Source organism: Primulina tabacum, chromosome 4 (genome assembly GCF_025594145.1).
Source record: "Primulina tabacum isolate GXHZ01 chromosome 4, ASM2559414v2, whole genome shotgun sequence".
NCBI classification, from domain to species: Eukaryota; Viridiplantae; Streptophyta; class Magnoliopsida; order Lamiales; family Gesneriaceae; genus Primulina; species Primulina tabacum.
The window spans coordinates 8,462,355-8,479,723 of NC_134553.1; the positions used below are offsets into that span (position 1 = coordinate 8,462,355).

The 17,369-nt window shown below is 34.1% G+C and overlaps 3 protein-coding genes across 3 annotated transcripts; 2 read left to right on the top strand and 1 right to left on the bottom strand.

Annotated features, from left to right (window-relative positions):
- Positions 1 to 3,123: 3,123 nt before the first annotated feature.
- On the bottom strand, positions 3,124 to 3,909 carry LOC142541798 (secreted RxLR effector protein 161-like). Its single transcript, XM_075648259.1, has one exon. The coding sequence runs from the start codon at positions 3,907 to 3,909 to the stop codon at positions 3,124 to 3,126; it is 786 nt and encodes a 261-aa protein (XP_075504374.1).
- A 2,305-nt stretch (positions 3,910 to 6,214) lies between these two features.
- Positions 6,215 to 10,688, top strand: LOC142541799 (uncharacterized). The gene is made up of 3 exons (XM_075648260.1): positions 6,215 to 6,247; positions 6,309 to 6,428; positions 10,209 to 10,688. Exons 1-3 carry the CDS (start codon positions 6,215 to 6,217, stop codon positions 10,686 to 10,688), a joined length of 633 nt encoding a protein of 210 aa, XP_075504375.1.
- Positions 10,689 to 12,277: 1,589 nt separating this feature from the next.
- LOC142542987 (bZIP transcription factor RISBZ4-like) lies at positions 12,278 to 15,631 on the top strand. The gene is made up of 6 exons (XM_075649937.1): positions 12,278 to 12,617; positions 14,237 to 14,354; positions 14,508 to 14,670; positions 14,755 to 14,830; positions 14,912 to 15,037; positions 15,163 to 15,631. The coding sequence occupies exons 1-6, from the start codon at positions 12,402 to 12,404 to the stop codon at positions 15,475 to 15,477; spliced, it is 1,014 nt and encodes a 337-aa protein (XP_075506052.1). The 5' UTR covers positions 12,278 to 12,401; the 3' UTR covers positions 15,478 to 15,631.
- The last annotated feature ends 1,738 nt before the right edge of the window (positions 15,632 to 17,369 follow it).

Consider the following 17,369-nt stretch of genomic DNA (forward strand, 5'->3'; position numbering starts at 1 on the left):
ACCGTCCAGCTATACTTGCATCAGCTTGTATATAGTATGACATTTTGAGAATATCTCTCTCATATAAACTTGAAATCAATTGTTTTTTTTGATTTTTTGGAAAGCTAATATAAAGATTTATAACTTTTATGTTTATTTCTTTGCATAGAAATCGACGAATCAAGAGCTATGATCAAGAGAAAAGACCAACTAGAGTTAGATCGCCAACTCCAGCCATTGAAATACAGCTGCTACACATCAGACTGCCAACTATAGTCGCTCCAAAACAGCCCGATATCAGAAAATGGCCACCAAGTAAAATATGATCATTTTAATGTCAGAAACAATATAATACATTTCCAAACGGTAACGTTATTATTTTAAACATTCATTTCATTCTTGAAAACTATAAATATAACACTTTAAAAAATAAACAACAACTTTTGATGAAGATAAAAATCATGTGCATATAATACAAGAGAAATAAGCTAGAATGAGAGCAATTATAAGAAAAGAAGTCTAAATAGATATAGTAGATTAGTGAGAGTTGTCTCCTATGTGTAAGGATATATTTGAGAGATAAATACACTATAAATGATTAAATCCTCGTACACACAATTACTCACATATATTCATGAAAGTTGAATTTCAAAGTTTAGATAATTGATAGTGTTTATACAAAGACATAAAACATTATGTTTGTTGTCTTGACATAAGAGACGATAAATATGATAAGAGATGATAAATATGCGAATTGTGAGATTACGATCTACAATCGAGAGTGTGTTAGGAGTTTCGATTAGGCAAAAAATAAGTCCTAAGAAGGGATGTCAACTTTTCTCACGGGGAAAACCCGAAACAAGGATGGGGATCCCCGATTTTTTCGGGTTTGGGTTCGGGTTCGGGGATTTTTTTTAAATCCCCGATGTAGTTCGGGGCGGGTATGGGATTACTATCCTCATCTCCGAACCCGCCCCGAAAATAATATTAATAATAAAATAATAATATTATTAGTATTAATAATATAATAATAATATTATTTTTTAAATAATAATAATATTATTATTATTATAATAATATTATTAATATTGATATTATTATTAATATTAATATTATAATTAATAATAATAAATAATAATAAGTTTTGGTTTGAGAAAATATCTGAATCTGTCATCATCTTGCCATATTAATGTTTTTGAAACGGGGATGGGGGCGGGGATGGGAAATCGATCCTCGAAGTTTCGGGTTTGGGGATTCCCCGAACCCGAAAAAGCAGGGGATCGGGGCGGGTATGGGGGTGAGGATGAAATTTCGGAGACGGGGATGGGGATGGCAAACCCGCCCCCCGCCCCGCCCCATTGCCATCCCTATTCCTAATTCGAAATAAGTTTGTACAAACGGTTATATAAATCAAATTCTTCTAGTGAATCCTTCATAAGTGGAAGAAGAGGTGATGTAAGAGTTGTTAATATCCGAACATCAATAAACAAATTCGTATCTATTTATTTATCGTATTTACTTACTATTGCTACTGTTTTTACCATTAGACCCAATAACACGTACGTAAAATATTTTATTTTGGTATGTTTTCAAAAAATATTACCCGAACCATCAAAAAGTCCTCTGTTCCATTAAAAATCAACTTTCAGTTTAAAATATGACTCGCCGTGTAAAAATACCACAAATGTCTATTTTCGAGAATTACATAATAAATATTAAATACACCATATATTGAATATTTTAAAAAATTATTATTTAATAAAAACATTTTCCTTAAACTGTTCCCGGTCTCCGTTCCTCGTTCGATCATCGAATACTGCCAAAAGACCTATATTATGCAATTCTAGTAAATCATGCCATGTAATCATAAAATCATGTCATAACCATGCATTAAATGCATTTAAAGTATTTAATTAAGCATTTTTAACAATACCCTAGATTTACATGCAGTTAGGTTACGTCGCTTGAATTTTTTAGACCTCACAATATGTGCTGAAAAAAGCCAAACTTATAGTTCAAATAATGTCTTGGCTATGTAAACTGAAAGTAAAATGTACATAAGTTTGTTTCTTGATGTTCGGAGAGCTCAAGCTCCTAAGTTACATGACCTTTTTTATTTTGGGATGACTCACATTAGAAGGTTTTGATCTTTAGAAAGAATTTGCAAAAATCCAGTTCACTTTGGACTTAACACTAGAAAAACTAAATCTCATAGTCTATTCAACTAAAAGAAACATTATACAAACTATTTTCGAATACAATGAATTATAAAGAATTCTTATAACACTTAATGATCAGATACAACTTTGTAAAGTGTGCTTGAGTGTATGATCAGTCTTTTCGGTAATCTTGAAAGCTTGAATCAGATGTGTGTCTGTGTAATCTCTTGTTCTGTAGGTTGGTAGTCTCTGCTAAACTGATCTGCATAGCTATTTATAAACTTCAAATTGCAACGATCACAAACTTAAAAAAATATCCTTTCGAAATAAGGATACTTGTTGCTGTGCCTTTTGTCCAAAGCATCATTCTCTGACATCTGTATAGAATGTACTGCGGTTGGATTTGGTTACGACAGCAAAGTACAGAAAAACTTATCCAATAATCAGTTTAGTCATCTGGTGTAAACTAAAGTCCTAGAGAATGAATAATGATGTGTAAACTAATAACTTGATTAAAAGTGCTTTTATATAATTCTGTTTAGATCCGAGTCAATTTTTCTTGACTAGTCCAATTTAGGTAAACCCGTTTAGCTTATAGACATAGTCATTTCCTTTTGATTCGGATGACTCAGTTTAACTTAGATCAGTTTTGTATTAAATCATTTGTTAACACCAAAACATAAATATTCCAACACATTCTACTACATTATTAAAATTCAAATTTGGATAAGAATTTCAAAACTGATAAATCCTGATTTGGTTGGCTAGGATTTAACGAGAATAGTTAGTTAAGGTCCAAAAATTTTATTAGAGTCACAATCAGTAATTAATAATTATTATAAAATATATATAAAAAATACTTAACTTCAGTTAGAGAAAGTGTAAAGTAAACAATGAACTTTATTTCTGATCAGAAAATATCCAAATACATAAGTTTGAACAACATAACCAAACATAAAATGTATAGTACAAACTCCCACTAGATCTAGACTTCATCAAAGTGAATAACACCCATATGAGTAGTATGCTCATGGAAAACATTGGGTGGCAAACCTTTCGTAAAAGGATCTGCTATCATGGAGTTTATTCCTATGCGTTCTATCGAAATTTGTCCACTTTGTACTCTTTTTTTCACGACAAGGAACTCGATGTCGATGTGCTTTGATTTTGTCGAGCTCCTATTATTGTTGGAATACAATACAGCTGATCTATTGCCACAAAACAATTTCAACGGTCTTTCCACCTCTTGTAGAATACGCAGACCAGTGACAAAATTCTTCAGCCATATTGCATGATTAGATGCCTCGTAACATGCTATAAATTCAGCTGCCATGGTGGAAGAAGCTGCTAGTGCTTGTTTGGCACTTCTCCAAGAGATAGCTCCGCTAGCCAATAGAAATACATAGCCTGAAGTGGATCTCATTCTATCTTGGCATCCCGCAAAATCGGAGTCCGAATATCTCATGATCTCAAGATTATTCGACCTCTTATATGTGAGCATGTAATCACAAGTTCTCTTTAGATATCTCATTACATGTTTGGCTGCTTTCCAGTGATCCATTCCTGGGTTGCTTAAATATCTGCCTAACACTGCAACAATGTACGCAATATCTGGACGCGTACAAACTTTAGCATACATAAGACTTCCTATAGCCGAAACATAGGGAATCTTTTGCATTTCTTGAATCTCGAGGCTTCCTTTAGGGCACTGTTTAAGACTAAACTTGTCTCCTCTAGCGACTGAGGTGTTACCTAGTTTACATCCTTGCATGCCAAATTTTTAAGCACTTTATCGATATAGCTCTTTTGCGATAATCCAAGAATACCCCGAGAATGATCTCGGTGTATTTGGATTCCTAGAACAAATGAGGCGTTACCAAGATCTTTCATTTCAAAATGTCTAGAGAGAAATTTCTTGGTATCATTCAACATACCATATCGTTTGTGGCAAGCAAAATGTCATCCACATATAAAACTAGGAATATATGCTTACTCCCACTGAACTTATGATACACACAATCATCTACTACATTTACCTCAAAACTGAATGAGATAATTACTTGATGAAACTTGTGGTACCATTGACGAGAAGCTTGCTTTAACCCATAGATGGATTTTTTAAGTTTGCAAACTATATGGCCCAGTGGGAGATTGTTGGAATTTTTGGGGCCATAAATGTAATTATAAATGTTTATATGTCATCAATTAAATAAGTCATAAATTTATGTGGTCTAATTTAGAATAAGAATTGACTTGATGACTTAAATGTCATGATATTATTGTGTGGATACCATATATAATATTTCTGGTTTGTTGAGGGGCCAAATTAGAAATAATAAAACTTGTTTAATTATACATAATGGTTATGTTCCCAATCTGCATATAACGTTTCAAAAGGTTTTGTATCTCATCCACAAAACTCTCTGGCTTAAAGGAAATCTGCAGATTGAAGATCATCACCGAAAATTGACTACAAATTCATGGATTCGGGTACGCTTCCGCAATTATGATTATTATACATGTTGTTTCCTGAGAATTGAATAGTATTTGGGGATTGTGTGTTATGATATGAAATCCAATTGATTTCTTCAGATTGGTGATTGTATGCGTAAAGCCGAGTCAAATCATATATAAATCCTTCCATGTTAAAGAAGAAGAAACGAGTGGTTCATGGTGATAATTTGAAACTATCGAATGGTTAATTGAATATGAGCAAGAAAAAAGAGCCGGACCTCAACAACATGAGTGAACCAGCGAAGACGAAACCTGGGGACGTCGGGTGATTCAGCAAGCCGAGTCAAGAAACAAGTCTCGGATATGTTAAAGTCATATGCCACCGCCTGCAGCCACTCTTCATCTCTCTCCTTTTCCAAGAAGCAAACCGCCGCTGGGTTTCCCTTGAATGTGGCGTCGGTAAATGCATCAACCTGATGCTTAAGACATTAATCAAAGAAGTTCGAAATGAAGAAAAGAAGAAACAACACCACCCACCACGCAATATCTGACGGGGATCTTGGCCATGTCGTAATTTCGAGGAAAAACAAGATGAGTGAATGACCGACTACATATACCAAGATTCTCGTCATAACTTTATATTATTTCTTGTCAACCAATAACTGAATTAAATTTAAAAAAAAATAGCTTCTCGTTTTCCTTTTCTTCTCTTCACATAGAAATATTTTTCGGGACAACCAAGACTGAAGAGTTGTGTCTACAACTTGGTGTCGTCCACAGTCATCCAACCACAGGGAACAAAACCCTCGAAGATGACAGAGATAAGAAAGAAACGGTCCGGTTCCAGCGAACTTCCGAACATCACGCTTTGCAAGTTTATCAAAATGGCGAAAGAAGGGTTTTGGTGATGCTTTTCTTGCCAAGAATGAATGTACACTATGAAACCAATTTGTGCATTATATTAATTCATGTAAGGATTTGGGAATGGCGTCATCAATTCAAACATTAAACTTGTATTGCAGCTTAGGATTTGAGAGAAGAGCGAAATTTACTATGTTAAGAAAAACAAATTAGAGTTAAATATCAAAGAAAATAATCCTTGCACGAGAGAGTTCAAAATATTATTCTATATCATGAGCCAATTTACCGAATTTATTTCCTAACTACTCCGAAAAAAATTTATGTTTGAATTGACGAAGCCATTCCCAGATCTTTATATGAATTTAGATAATGAACAAATTGGTTTCATAGTGTACATTCATTCTTGGCTAGAAAAGAATCACCAAAACCCTTCTTTCCCCATTTTGAGAAACTTGTAAAGCAGTGATGTTCGGAAGTTTCGCTGGAACCTGACCGTTTCTTTCTTATCTCTGTCATCTTCGAGGGTTTTGTTCCCTGTGATTGGATGACCGTGGACGACACCAAGCTGTAGACACAACTCTTCAGTCTTGGTTGTCCCAAAAATATTTCTACGTGAAGAGAAGAAAAGGAAAACGAGAAGCTATTTTTTTTAATATTTAATTCAGTTTTTGGATTGACAAGAAATAATATAAAGTTATGACGAGAATCTTGATATATGTAGTCAGTCATTCACTCATCTTGTTCTTCATCGAAATTATGACATGGCCAAGATCTCCGTCAGATATTGCCTGGTGGTTGGTGTTGTTTCTTCTTTTCTTCCTTTCGAATTTCTTTGATTAATGCCTTATGCATCAGGTTGTTGCATTTACCGACGCCATATTCAAGGGAAACCCAGCGGCGGTTTGCTTCTTGGAAGAGAAGAGAGATGAAGAGTGGCTGCAGGCGGTGGCATATGACTTTAACGTATCCGAGACGGTAAAATCAATTGTGCTGTACTGTCTCAAATAATAAAATAATATGAATGATGGAATGAGATAGGCGGCGACCTGTTAGTAGTTTTAAGTGTGAGATCTTGTAACATCGTGATCTTAAAAAAAATTAAATAACAAACTCAAATCTTTGAAGATAAAAGAGATATAATCCATTTTAAATTTAGAAATTTCATTTTAATTCAAATTCAAAATAATGCTACCCTATATATCTAAATCTTGAGATTAATCGAAAATATACAAACTCAAGAGATAAATATTAAATTGAATGTGATATCAAGATATCTAATTTATTTAAGGAAAAAACTTGTGTGAGACGGTTTCACGGGTCGTATTTTGTGAGACGGGTCTCTTATTTGGGTCATCCATGAAAAAGTATTATTTTTATGCTAAGAGATTGTGATATTGTAACGTACCGTACTTTTACTACTAAAAAAAATTTGCGGAAAAATTTAAAATTTTCTTAAACATAAAATCCCCTTTCAAATTGTTATCAGATACAAAGTTTGCTAAAAAAATTACTTGTTCAAAGCATCATAAATCAAGACATAAAATCAGAGCTTTTGATCGTTTCATAAAAATTTCAAAACGTGGGCGGTCCTCGGGTTTAGCCTCCCGCTCAGTCCAAGCCTGCTTCTTGGTCCCCACCTCCAGCCTCCTCATAAACATCCTCACCTGCATCGATCAAGCCTAGTGAGTCTAAAGACTCAACACGTATAAACTGGGAATAACGAATAATACATAGTAAAACCACATGCAGCTTAAAAATAGAACATATATACTTGAAACTTGAACTTGAAGTAACCTTGAGCATTCATACATAACATAGACGCGCCATAACGTAAAAACTTTCATAAACATGCTTGCATACTTATACATACATAAACATACATGAACTTCATTATTTTGCGTAGAGATATGTTTCAATGCAAGTGACCCATAACATAATCGCCTGATCAGACTAAACCACAGTACTGGGATGACAGGGGTGAACCCACTGCCACATACATGAGATCCCGGTTCATGCTTTAACGGGTGGATTGGTCCCCAGTTCATGCTTTAACGCCTTCCAAACCTGATCTAAACTCGTTCATGCTTTAACGGGATGGGTTGGTCCCCATCCATGATTTAACGCTTTCCAACCCCATACATACATTGGCCACAAGACATTTCGCATACCTCAAAAACTTGAAAATATTTTCTTTGCACGTCAAACATACTTACTTGGCGTTGAGAGATTCGTTGGACTTCGATTGGGGCCGTTGCTACACAAACTAACTAAATTCAAAATACTTAACTTGTATTGTTTAGACATAGGTACTCATGCTCACCACCAAACTCCATAAATAACTTAAGACGTTCTAAAACACTCGGGAATTGACCTCGTTTAAATCAATGTACTAAACCCTCACACGAAATCCCAAAGCAAACAATTAAGTTTTCCCAAAACATGAAGTGCACGGACCCCGGGACTGGGTCCGTGTGTGTGCGCAAAGAAAGTACCAACAAAAAGAGGGGACACGGACCCCGTGCCCATGTCCGGCTCCGGGTCCGTGTAGACTCGGTAAACTCTGTCGTGCAGAAGGGGAAAGGCACGGACCCCGTTCCAAGGTCCGTGTAGGCTCGCAAAAATGGCATCAAGGAGAAAACGAAGGAACGGACCCCGTGCCAAGGTTCCGTGTCCGGGTCCGTGTACCTGCGGGAAGTGCAAACTCACGAAATTCCAATACATGCTATGCTTATCATTCTAGACTCGATCGTACGGACCATGAACCGACACCCCGAGACCCATCCTAGCATGCCATAACATCGACCCAACTTCGTACAAGCACCCAAAGCAACGATTTCCACCCTACGACACATACAATTCAAAAACGTGGCAATTGACACCAACTCGTTTCCTACGACTTCTAATGCATTCGCGTACCTATCGACACTAAACGACATAACAAATAATATCCCAACATCATACTACGCATACCTAGACGCAGCAATAATCACCCGTCGATCTCCAACGAAGCCTGCAACAATAAAATCTCAAGAACCCATCAATACATAATTTTCTGAAAAACGAAGTTTGAGCAGTCCCACGAAAAACGTCATATCTCACTCAATTTTTATCCAAAAATTTCGAATTTACTGTCAAATCGAAGGTATCAAAAAGTTCTACAATTTTTGTGCTGAAAGTTTTCTCAAAAACGCGACTGAAAAATCGCAGTAATTAAAAATACAGCAAAAACGAAAATTTTAGATCTAAAATGGTTTCAAAAATGTTCTAAACGTAATTGCTCAAACTCCTACGCATCGCACATATATTTTTACACATAAATAACAAAACAACGCATAATATGACGAGATCGATGTAGCAATAACAGAATATACGTGCCTTTAGATTTTTTGAAATACCGTAGCGACGATATCGAAGCGAAGATGGCGTGAGGGTTGATCCGGGACGAACGTGGCGCTAAAATCTTTGAAGAAACTCAACAAAACTTGCTGGAAATTTAGAGGAGGGGGCGGCTGCACTAGTTCTCCAATAACCCTAGTGTTTTCTCTCTTTTTAAAAAAATCTGAAAATAAGATGTGTAGGGTGTGTTGTGTGTTTTAGTGTGTGTAAAAACGTGTAAGTGTGTGTGAGTGTGTGTAATGTGTGTGTGTGTTTTTAATTAGGAGAAATTAGTGCTAAATTAACTAATTAAAATACTAATTAAAGGTTAACACACACTAATTTAGTCAAACTCCTCAATTAAAATAATTACATACTAATTTTGAAAGTTCTAAACTCTTAAATTACTAACTACATAGATAAGGCTTTTTAAAATACTAAAAACTTAATAAATTATTTAAAATGCCCCATAACCAACTTAAAATAAAATAACACATTTTAAAATTACCAAAAATCGTCCCCTGGTCTCATCTCCTCGATCCCGCCTCGAATAATCGCCTGAAACATGAACTCGAAAAACATTTTAACGTGCATCACAAAAACATGAATAATTTAAAAATAATGCATTTAAATAAATCATGCAAGGTTAAAACTCAATTTAAACTAAAATAAATGCTCTAATAATTAAATAAATGCATGGGTTATACGTGTACTGAATTCGAGCACTACAGATACTCTTGTCCCAAATCTTAAAAATTAAAGATTTAAAATGAGTTTATAATGGGCTTACAATGGACTTCTATAGTAACTTGGTTAATCATTTTTGTAAAGCGATGACGAATACGAAGTAGTTGCTATAGGGGCCCATTGTGCAGTCACGCAGACGCGGGTCCGGGCTCGAGGCGTGACATTTAAGACCAACTGAAGTGGGTTATTATAGTTCATTGTAACCAATCAAAGTCTTTTAGTAAATTTCAATTTTTGAGATAGAAGGGGTGACGTAAGAGCAGTTGAAGTATCTGAACGAGCATAAAATTCTTTGTGTCCATCTTCTTACTCATTCAGTTATCACGAAATTCTGTCCATAATATTCAATCTTTCAGTTTATTTTCGCACTACTATCAGTTAACTTATCGATATAGATATACAAGAATTCAGGATTAGTTTATTAAAGATCTGATTCATATCCAAAAAGATTTCAAAAAGTCGTAGTGTTTATTCAACCCTCCATTCTAAACATATTAACCGATCCTAACAAGTGGTATCAGAGAGGTTAAATCTTGTCATGAATATTTCCTAACACTCATATCTGATAATCATGTCTTCATTCAACAAAATTCCTATGTTCTCTAGAGAGGAATTTGACGATTGGAAAATTAGAATGCAGGATCATCCGCACAAGATGATGATATGTGGTACGTCATAACTGATGGACCAATGAAAATAATGAAGGCGAATATTGCAGTTGCTCTAACTGATGCAGCACCTCATTGCATTGAGAAGCCACACGATGAGTGGTCAACTGAAGATAAAAGGAAGACAAATCTGGATAATGTTGCCAAGGACATTATCTACAAAACGCTGGTTAAAAATATTTTCAGCAAGATCAAAATGTGCAAATCTGCCAAAGAAATTTTGGAGAAGCTGATCCAGCTATGCGAGGAAAATGAGCAAACTAAGGAGAATAAACAATCAGTTGCCATGAAAAAAATCGATAACATCAGAATGAAGGCCAATGAATCAATGAACGAGTTTGATGAACGGATGAGAAGCATCATAAATGAACTGAATACACTAGAAAAAGTGTATTCAAAAAAAGAAGTTGCTCTAAAGGTGATGCGTGACCTTCTCAAAGAATGAGATGTTAAAACTACGGGCATGCGAGAATCAAAAGACCTTAACAAGGTAGAACTATATGATTTGTTTGCAGATCTAAAATCTTATTGAGTTTGAAATACAAACAAGAGAGGGTGATCCATCAGTTCCGTCTGTCACAACTTCTCTCATTGCTCTGAAACTCGAACCAACAGTTTCAGTCGAGAAAACAGTTGAACAACTAAGCAATGACGCGATGTCATTGTTAGTCAGAAAATTCGGAAGATTAATGGAAAAAAATCTAGGATCATTCCAAAGAAATTACCACATGAATGAATCAAAAGAAGAACTGAACTGGTGCTACAACCGTGGCAATGAAGAAGTGAGATTTCAAGAAGCTCTAGTGATGAAGAAGTGGTGAAATGCCTCATTGCTGATGATGCTGAACTGGACTCAAGCAGTGAGCTTGTATTTGATTTCAGTTCTACTGATTTTACACGCGAAGAACTTATTTCTACACTTATCATTCAAATACCAAAAAATTGCATACAAAATATTTGATAAAATGTTTCAACCAAACTTTTTTTTATACATTTAACTTGAATATTTTAAATGCTTTTCAAGATGTTTAATCGATTTTTAGAAAAATTATTTTGAGTTTCTTCTGCTTGGTTTTAAACCAAATTCAATTTAATTTGTGGTCGGTTAATTTTTGAACATTTTAAGAACTACCTATTTCAGTTCTTTTAATCGTAAAATATTTATAAATTATTTATTCACTTGTTCTAAGCACATTTTCGATCTCAACACAATTTTATATATCTATGTATTGATTCAGAATTTAGACAGTGAAAACCCATTTTATTAAATAATTTTTGTAATAATTTATGTTAATTGAAAAAAATAATAATTTAATAACGATATTTGGAGGAAAGATTTCTATTGAAAATATAAAAAGATTTTTAATTTTCATATTTGAGGAAAATATTTATATTGAAAATATAAAAATGTTCAAAGTGATTGTTTTAATATTTGAGCATGTAATCTGTCAAAAATATAATTTAATTGTGAAGTGTGTCAAAAAAATTATAAAGACTTGTCAAATACCTTTTTTTAAGCTAAAATTCTTATACAACTTTTTTATCTATCAAGAAATTTCTTTCAAATATGTGAATAAAAGATAATCGAGTTTATCGCAATTATTTTTTTTCAAAAATAATTTACACAAAAACTCTTGTGAAAAGGTTTCACGGATCAATTTCGTGGGTCGAATATCTTACTTGGGTCATCCATGAAAAATTATTACTTTTTATGCTAAGAGTATTATTTTTTATTATGAATATCGGTAGGGTTGATCCGTCTCAAAGATAAAGATTCGTGAGACTGTCTCACAAGAGACCTACTCAATAGTGGTATGCATGTGTCAATTGAAAAAAAATCATAGGAAAAACAACAATCACGGTCCAAATGGTAATTTCAATTGTTTGAAGGACATGGAAGTAAATTCACAGGTCATAGGCTCATAGCTCCAGCAAGGTTCGGTGTTCATGCAAATGATTCTTTGGCTTTTTCATCAATCCAAAAGGCAAAAGCCACTTTGGCTTCTTGTTCCCCTTCACTTCAGTTCACCTAAACTCCGATTATATTATATATAACTCAACTCCCACGCGTAATCCTTCCCTTTGCTCTCTCTTCTCCACCCACATGTTTTTATTAGCTAAGAAATAAATTTTTTTAAAAAAATCAAGAAATCTACAAATGGAAAGTAATAAACCAGTCTTTAATGGCGGTTCTGTCTTTGGATATTGCAGTAACATGAAAAAAAGCGATTCACTATTGGCGCTTCGGGAGCTCTTTCTATCAGAAGATGAGAAGAAAATACCCCAAAAAGTTGAGATCTTTGGAGGGTCGGATCATGGTTTCTCTGATATGGAAAATACTGACCATAACATCCCACTTCCTTTCCGGAGTTGGGTAATCAGTCACACATAAATTAAAGAAATTAGTGTGTTATCCTTAATCCTTTCATTTATGATACAGTTCTTGTGCCTTTCTTTTTATTATTTGGCTAATATGATCCCTGTTTCTTGGAAGATTTGGGTGGAATTTATTGCAGTTTGCTTTCGTTTCAGCTAGTTTGTTTTTTTAGTTTTGCTGTTGCAGATTTGATGAATTTATTTGGTGACTCTATATTATATGTACTTTGAATTGAATTATTGAAGAAGTAATGTGAAAGTAAATATTGCTGTTTTCTTTTTGGTCAAAATGTTAAAAAGTTAGCTGTAATGAGGGGGGTCTGCTATTTGATGTTTTTGTCTTATAGTTTGGTTCTTGGAAAACTAAATTGTTCATTTACATGAGGGGGCAGACCCAATAACTGTGAGAGGAGGTGGCGAGCTGTAGTTGCCAGGGATGATTATTTTTGAGCCAATCCGGCTGTTACATAAAATTTAGAAACGTATGAATTTCAGTTATTTATTGTGTTTGGTGGTCATTAGTTCTTTGCTTGCTCACACCAAAAGATCCTCTTTACTAGCTGATATAATATATATACCAAAATAATGTCAGTTTGAATTGTAATATTTAGCATTTTTTGAACCGCGATTTCCTTTTGTCGAAAATTTGGTGGTTTTAGCATAAAGTTTCATGGAGTTTTGATCTTGAGGTGATTCTTCAACTAAAGAAATGCAGATGTAACGTAAAGGTGCTTTAGTAAAAGCCACTGCTTTATGCATCAGCTTGAAATATTTTGTTGCTTTATTCTCCTATGGATCGCACTTTTAAAAATTCTTTTGTCTTGTTTCTTGTTTCATAGTGTTTGTCACGTTTGTTTCATAGTGTTTGTCACATTTGTGACTGCGTGTGTATATTTTGATCCATTAAGTCCGAAGCTAGTACAATTTGAAACATGTAAGAAACAAGCTAGGCGTTTGGCAGAAATGATTATTATACCCGCCTTGTATCAAATGGATTTCATTCGAAATGTTCTAGTCATACTGTTTCTTTATTAACCAGGGTGCACTAGTTTTCGTCACAAATTTCTTGTTGCTAAATCTTTGCAGAAGCTGGCGAGTGGTTTGCTGGCAGAAAAATGGTTGCCCCGTTCCTCATCAGTTTTTCAGTAGATATTTATGGCTTTTATATCCACGATTTAAAAACATGATTTGACTCCCCGGAGGATATAAAGAAAGGTCTTTGATTATTTCGCCCCCTATCCACTTTTTGCCTCCACCACTGGCTTTGGTCTTCATGAGATTTGTTTAAGTATTAGTTGTTGGAAACTGGCGATCAGTGTCGTAACATGGTTTGAGCGACAAGAATTGTGATGACATGTTAGGAATACTGAATAATCATAAGAACCAATATTAATATAGGAATTTGGCATGACAAAATCAGCTTCTCCCGTGTGATCTTTCCTTTTTGGTGTTTTCTCTTTCGGGGCCTGCATCTAGTAAATATGTTTCACGTATGGATCACTGAATTTCTTGAGAAAAAGTTGTGGATATTTGAAGTTGGTAGAATATCTTCTTATCAAGTTAAAACCTTTTCCTTCTGGATCCTTACTGTCTGCCTTTATTAATTTTGAACTTCAGGAAATTTTAAGGGAGTTCTCAGGTTCCAACTCTTCGGCAGACACCTCGTTCTGGTCTCAGAATCTTTATCCTAACCCGTCTAATGCTTCAGCAACAATTGACTCCAAGTCAGCGTACAGTAAGTGAATCCCATGAAATTCCAACCAATTCGGAGCCTAGTCTTTTATATTTGCATATGGCTAATTAGCCATCAAATTCTATGCAAGTTTGTTATCTTTATATACGTAAAAATTTGTAAAATTTGATGAATAAATTTTCTGGTAATTTCCAGTTGATAGTCCATTATCCGCTAGTAATCCCAAGGGTGGGGATAATCAAGCAGTTGGACCAAGCAGTGGTTCCTCGCATGAGCAATCGGATGACGATGATCTAGAGACAGAAGCTGGACCTTGTGTACAAAGCACGGATCATGTAGACATTAAGCGCATGAAAAGGTATATATACTTAACTTCAGAAATTGTGGGAAGAAAAGTAGAGTATCGAAGCTAATCTAATCTGAGTTGAGAATGTGATTTCAGGATGGTTTCCAACAGGGAATCAGCTCAGCGTTCTAGAAAAAGAAAGCAAGCTCATTTATCGGAGCTTGAACAACAGGTAGATCGAATGTATATGTTTCTCTCAAGTTAAGAATCACCTCGAGTTTCTCTCAATGCTAATTGGGCTTTATTCACGCAGGTCGAACAACTACGAGGTGAGAATTCGTCTTTGTTCAAACAACTGACAGATGCTTCTCAGGAGTTTAAAGACTCCACCACAAACAATCGAGTGCTTAAATCCGATGTAGAAGCTCTAAGAGCAAAGGTATAAGTTCTAAGTGCTTAAATCCTCGCTTCCAAACTGGATACCCGCGGATAGATTAGAATTTCCTCGTTTTATTTTATTTCGTATTTGCTAGTATATTAAACAGAATTCTACCTCCAATCTAGGTGAAACTAGCCGAAGATCTTGTTGCTCGAGGCTCGCTGACCTCAAGTTTAAGCCATCTTGTTCAAAATTATCTCAACGCTACGCTACAAGGATATGTCCACAACCACACGAATCGGATGGATAACCTCTCCTCAATACTGACTGCTAGTGGAGAAGAAAATTCTCATTACAGAACCATTACAGATTCACACATTGGGTTCGAAAATCATGAGACGCTCAGTGCAAATGGCACCAATGGAGTCATCGGGGACCCTGCTAGCCATGTGCCGGATATATGGTCTTGGCCATCTCATGTTGTTCCAGTGTCTAAATGAGGAATTGATGTTGTTTTAGACCCTTTTGTTTGTTGGATGTGATAATTTTCTTCTCTCTGTACTAAGATTATTGTGTCTCATATTGAATTCTTGTTAAGGTTTCTCCTCGATGCTTTCTTTGTTTTACTATAATGGAAATTTAGTTTCAAAACAATGTCAACTTATAAATTTAATAACTTCTTTAAAAACATAATCAATTGCAAACACTCCTTAATATTGTTACTAAGTTGAAATATTTAGTCAGATTAATATAAGTTCAGATTGCATTTTTAAGTCGCATATATATATATATATATATATATATGTATGTATGTATAAAGCTCGACCAAATGAAATGAGTAACCTCTTCTGAAGTCCATGAAATGAAGATTTGTCCAACTATTCAAATGAGAGTTCTTTTAACTGATCACTCACCCTTTATACAATTCCAAACTGAGAAAATATATTTTTTTGGTAATAACTTCTTCGTTTTTCATTTTTGTCATTTTTTCAGTTAATTTACGGTGTTAATTTCATTAATTTGCACCTTTTTTATTTTAATTATTTTTTACCAAAGTGATGGCGTGACATCAGTAATATTTGACATCACATAATTTTTTGATGCCACACCATCATTTTCCTATAATATGTGGTCAATAAAATTGAAAAATCGTTCAAATTAATGGGATAATATCGTAAATTAACAAACACGATAAAAAAGAAAAAAAAAAAGAAGGTGAGTTACAAGAAAGAAAATATAGTTTTCCACAATTCAATGGGTGGGTGTAGATTAGATTAGGGGAGGAGGGATTGACTTCTTAATTACTAAACTATTTAACTTAAATGCTATTTATGCATAATTCATAATTTCTATTTTAAGAGACTGTTTGCTATCACTAAAGAAAAGTGATTATTGACTTTGGGCTTTAAAAAATCAATTTTTATGTATCTTACCCTCAAATTCTGAGTTAGCTTATGTTTAACTTAATTGAAATCCATAGGATAGTGATCCGATATTGATTTTGCTTCTAAAAAGTGAGATGGTGTTATAATCAATTATTAATCAAACACTACCCACTTTTAATTTTCAGTTTTTCACTTTTATTTTCAAACACTACTCACTTCTGATTTTTCTTCATTTCTCCATAATCTATAAATTTAGGGAATGTATTAAAATTCTGTTGACATTTTGAATAATTTTAGACTTTTGTAGAGTTTTTAAAAGTCAAGTTTGAATACTGCGTGATTTTTTAAAATTTTATATTGAATACCACTAAACTTTTATAGAATATATAAAAGTCTAGATTGAATATATCTTGAGTTTTAAACTCCATAAAATTCATGAACCAATATATTCCTTTAATCACTTTTTAAAAGCAGAATCTGTTGCAAGCACTACATGATTTAGGGAGACTTACCTATAATGAAATGATGGTTTTGTTAATCTCTTGTCATCTCTCTGTTTTTTTCCTAATTATTTCCCGGAATACCCTTCCATTTAATAGTAAGTTATATGTAGTTTAGCGGATAGAGTCAGTGTTTTCTGAGGTCTAGGTTATAAGTTCAATTCTTATTGAAGTCATTTTTTTATTCTTTCATTTTTCAATTTATTTTTAAATTTATATATCAAAATTATAGTGTAGTCCCTAACTATTTCTTATAATTATATTTTGATCCTCATTTAAATATAAATCAAATAAATTATAAAAAATATTATACAAGCACGCAACAGCGTGTGTCGGTACACTAGTATATATAAAGTCCAACCCAAAACGTATATTATTATTACATAAAAATAATCTAGACTTTAGAGAAAATGTGAAGAAAAATTTACATGTGAATTTTGTTCACTATATGTTATATTATTTGGCACATGATTGTGTGGCAGTGTCATTATACATACATTTGTGGGA